Below are 5,000 nucleotides of genomic sequence, written 5' to 3'. Positions count from 1 at the left end.
ACTAACCAGGCTCAGCCCTGCTTAGCTTCAGTGGGCAACCAGTCTTGGGCTACAGGGTGACATGGCTGCTGATAAAAACAATAATAGTAATAAAATAAAGAAATAAAAAAATGGTTTGGAAAATGGATGGAAGATACATGAAAGTAAAGTAAAGTAAAGTAAAGTAAAGTAAAGTAAAGTAAAATAAAAGCTCCATCATCCTTATGACCCTTTATACTGTAGGGCAAATGGTTTCAATCAATCAAATAAACTGATAGTGTGAAGGGTCCTAATGCCAATAAGGATGAATTGCTTCTTTTTCAAACTCTTGTCATGGGAAATTCAACAGAACTAGTCGAGTGAGAATAAGAAGGCCTTCCGAGGATCAGGACACTGAGTTTTTCCCACAACTGTGAGGCGAAACAGTCGAAACAAAGCTTGTGTTCTTCACCTTGAGTTCTGACGATCTCTCGCACGCCGTGGAAAAAGCCTCGGTATTTGGGATTCGCTGAGGTTTGATCGTGGATGAACTTCACCTGGAGATGTGAGAGATGAAGCACTCAGATAAAACTGCAGCAGAACGTAATGCTCAACGTTAAACTAAATAACCTTTGACCTCACCTTTATCGTCTCCATGGGACAGACGATCAGGACGGCCTCCATCACTCCCGCACCCAGACCACACACTAGCCCACGAGTGCTGTCCAGTTTCCCAAACTCATCTTTCATCTGGTTACTCAGGATCTCAAACACACCGAACCTGCAGAAATGATAATCGTATTCGAAACATTGCATAATCATCATCATAACACAGCTCTGTTTCAGATGTGATGCAAGCAATCATTAGAGAATAAAGCTGAGCTGGAGGGCAGGAAACTAATCAGATGCTGAACCTCAGAAACCCTGTTAACACACACACGCATTTCCACAAAACTGACGCATGCACACACACACTGAACAGCAGCATGACTCTAGCTATAGCTAAAACTAAAGCCAAAACAAAACTAAAATAAATCAAGATTTTTTTTTAAGAATTGTACTCTTACTATTTTTGCAATAAAATAAAATAATAATAAAATGGAAATAAAATTAAAATAAATAAATAAATAAATAAATAAACAAATATAAAATAAAATAAATAATAAATAAAATAAAATAAAATGGTATAAAATAAAATAAAATAAAATGGTATAAAATAAAATATAAAAATAAAATAAAATAAAATGGTATAAAATAAAATAAAATATAAAATAAGACAAAATTAAATTAAAATTAAAATAAAATGCAAACCTATGACCCAACATATATCAAGTAGTTTGTAAAATCTATGAAAAATAAAACAATAAAATAATAGAATAAATAAATAAATAATAGACAAATCAAATCTTGACCAGAAAAATGAAGACATGATTGTGTGAAGGTGCTGAAAGGGAGGAATTGCTTCTTTTTAAACTCTTCTCAATGGGAAAATTCAACAGAAAAGGCCTTTCGACACTGCAACGGTAGAAACTAACACTGCTGATCAGCCACAAGTCACAACCCTCGCATCGGATCTGAGGCGTATTTAACGTGCACTTCCTCCTGAATCAGCAGTAGAGCATCCCGGCGCCGGCGGGACGGCCACAGGTGTGCATTAGCAGTGCGTTTCTATCTCCTGCTCCGTTTGTTTCTGTAGCTCAAGAGAGATAGGCTACGACTGCACATATTTATAGCACTCAATCCAATGAACAGACGAGGTAAAAACTGTCTGTCATTCTACCTGAACACTCGACTCCTCTGTCTGGATAACACTGGCATCATACTCACTCACTCTCTCACTCTCTCTCTCTCTCTCTCTCTCTCTCTCTCTCTCTCTCTCCATCCATCCAGCTTTATTTACGTAGCTTCTCAACCTGACAGAATGCAACTCCCACTGACAAGACAGACACTGACTGAATTCAGAACAGCATTCTAGGAGACTGCTACTATTTCACCAACATGTTTATATAGCAGAAATAGTAAGAGTAATACTTTCAATAAAATCTCATACAGCATGCATTTTTTTTTTTTTGTGCTGCAATAATTCACACACAATCTTCCAAGAAAATCATACCAGAATCAATACTTATCAATGCAAAAGTAATACAAATAAAATAAAATACAAAATAATAAAAATTAACGCTATAAAGGAATTGCTTGCTATACCACTAATTTCATTTGGCTCATTTTATTAAAAAAATAAAAATTAAAAATTAAAAATTAAACAAAAGATTTTAAAGTTAAACAATGCAAAAATAATACAAATAATAATAAGAATAGTTATATATAATAAAAATCATTGCAAAGTAATTGCTTGCTATATCGATTCATTCATTTGACTTATTTGTTGCTGTTAAAAATAAAATAAAATAATATAATGTAATATAATAGTTTTCAGTTCAAGTTTCCAGCATGCACTCTGTACTGCAATAGTAATCTTAAACAGCATGCAGTGTGCATCAATAAAGCTTTCAGACAACCTCACACAACCTCACTGTGGCTGCGTCTGGAATGGAGAACTAGCGGACTACGAGCCACATAGTAGCACTGAATACTGATTACTATTGTTTTTAAACAGTGCATGAAAAACGATGCAGTAAACAGCAATGCACGGATAAATAATGTATAAAAAAAACACTGCAATATTGCATCAAAAAATAAGAATAGTCCATTTTGATTTCATGGTGGCATTAATGTAAACAAAACTCAGAAATAAAAATGTTTATTTTGCATTTTTTAACCCAATTTAGTGCATAAATGTCTTAACTTTAGCAATTCAATCAAATAATGAACGGCTGATATGATTTCCGGTTTGTCACACTGCAAATGGAGGGTCAAGTTGAGTGTAATGCATTGTGGGATACAGTCTTCGACAGTGTTTTGAATACTGCACGCGTTCAAGTCCTCTGGGAAGCAGGTGCCTTCGATTCACTTTCGTCGGAGTAAGATGGCGGTGTACATTCTCTTAATTAATTACACAAAAATACAGCAAGGTTCTTAAACTATAGTTCTAGAAAATAAAGAACAAATAAATGTGCATCAGGTACTTTGCTTTTTTATGTTTTTAATTAATTTATGAATATCACAGCTAAATACCTTTAAAGCTGCAGTCCGTAGTTTTTCCTCTTTGTCGCCATCTCTGTTCGAAATCTGTAATCGCAGTTATTCACTCAATTATCAACTTTACGTGGGTTGTGCGTCGGCACGGCAACAGCGCGGATGAATCCGATGTTTTGAGGGGAATGTGTGGCTGTCAGTCGCCGCCGGGGTGAATCCTGGCATTCGCAATCTCAGATTCTACTTTTGGGAAGTTTGACCAACATAAGAATTTTCACCGGGAAATGTTCTGATCAAGTAACATCCACTAATGTTCTGATCAACTAAGGGGAAAAAAGCATTGCAGTAAATCACGCTGATTAAATCCAACGATCGCTTATCATATCACGTCAAACCGTGCAAATTATACTTTGTTCTCAAATTGTTAATGTTAACAACATCAGCATTGCGTGACATTTAATGCCCTTCCGATATTATCCTTGTTTCCGCATGGGCCGGTTACAGTCTCTTTTTTACAACGGGTGAATCTCCAGCTGGTGATTGTCGTTTGAACCTTTCTGGATCCGCCATCAAATTGCTAAGTTTAATTATATCAAGTGCTGTGAGAAAAGGCTATAAATCTCCAGCATCCTCACACTCATAGCCGACTGGCCGAGACTCTTCTTTATGTGGACAGATGTGACGTAATGACGCAAACACATGCTCGAATTTCCCGCGGAAATCCACCAGTACCACTGGAGTTAAAAACAGTATTACAAGCTTACCGTTTTGAATGGAGCTACGGCGAGCAGAGAGTGTTGAACACTGGCTGGTTATGTACTTGCTCAAAAATTTATTTTGGATCATTTTTAACCCAAAAAAGCTACAGACTGCAGCTTTAAGTATTGTGGTATTCTGCCATGTTTCTCACTGACACACACACAACTCGTAAAGATCGGGGCTTAAAGAAAATCCAGAGCTCGTATTTACGACATTGTGGTGGCGTTCATGTGCATTCAACTCATAAATATGATCGTTTTCCGAGATGACTTGACAAGCGTTCTGTACATGTAAAACCGACTTAAATATTCAGGGCTTGCTTGAAGCCGGTCGGTTAACTAGTTGCTCAGGTTGATCTTGAGATACTGTACGTTGCGCTGGTGAAATGGAGCAGTTTCATTGGCCGATGGTTGGGTGAGGCGTTCTGGAAGACACAGCTGCATTAAAATAAGACTGAGGTCACGAATGCAGTCTGGGCTGGATCCAGCACTCAGTGTCAGGCGTACGACACACACTCCATTAGCGGAGCGAACGCAAGGTCACACACACACAAAACCAGTCCAATCAGCTAATGAAGAGGAGGAAGACAGGAGGAGGAGGAGGAGGATCAATCTGAGTGATGAAGGGACACAGACTTAAAGAGACAAGCCTGCGAATCCAGAACCGCTCGGGACTAGATCAGGTTTACTGGCATTATATGCATACATTCACAATAACTAGTGTGATCAATGAAGATGAAAGGCGGAAATAAGAAAATCTCGTTTTTAATACATTTCAAATCTATTTTTATTTCTTATGCATCTGTTATGATTATTTTTAAGTCCTTTTTATACAAAGCACTTTGAATTACCAAATGCGCTTTATAAATATGGCTGAGCGCGTATGGTGACCAGGAGCTGTCAGACTCCAAAAAGTCTGTGCAATATTCTGTTCCCATGATGCTTATTTCCTCAAACTCAATATTCACGAATACTCAACTCAGTGTCAACAGGTTTGATGTCAATAAAGTATCATGACCAATTATGATCGACTGATTCAGCAACACTGAATTACAATTAAAATCTATCATATGATTCCAGAGACTTAGAATAAGCGTTATTATAGTTAACTAAAACTATTGAATTTAAATAAGTGAATTAAGTTAGATGCAAAGGCAACGTTTCTCACTGCTTTTAGTTTAAGTTGAC

General features: G+C 37.0%; 1 protein-coding gene across 1 annotated transcript in view; it reads right to left on the bottom strand.

The window, feature by feature from the left end:
• Positions 1-5,000, bottom strand: part of LOC311066040 (tricarboxylate transport protein B, mitochondrial) — a 21,981-nt gene that overhangs the window by 4,404 nt on the left and 12,577 nt on the right. Inside the window, exons 4-5 of the mRNA XM_084087010.1 lie at positions 601-739; positions 431-515 (exon numbers count right to left, since the gene is read on the bottom strand). Of these exons, the coding sequence (XP_083943136.1) occupies positions 431-515; positions 601-739 (224 nt within the window). The remainder of the gene's footprint in view (positions 1-430; positions 516-600; positions 740-5,000) is intronic.

The sequence above is a fragment of the Abramis brama genome (genome assembly GCF_963993115.1).
Source record: "Abramis brama genome assembly, chromosome: 16".
NCBI classification, from domain to species: Eukaryota; Metazoa; Chordata; class Actinopteri; order Cypriniformes; family Leuciscidae; genus Abramis; species Abramis brama.
The sequence above is the reverse complement of the archived record's forward strand: the minus strand, read 5'-3'. Positions and strand labels throughout refer to the sequence as shown.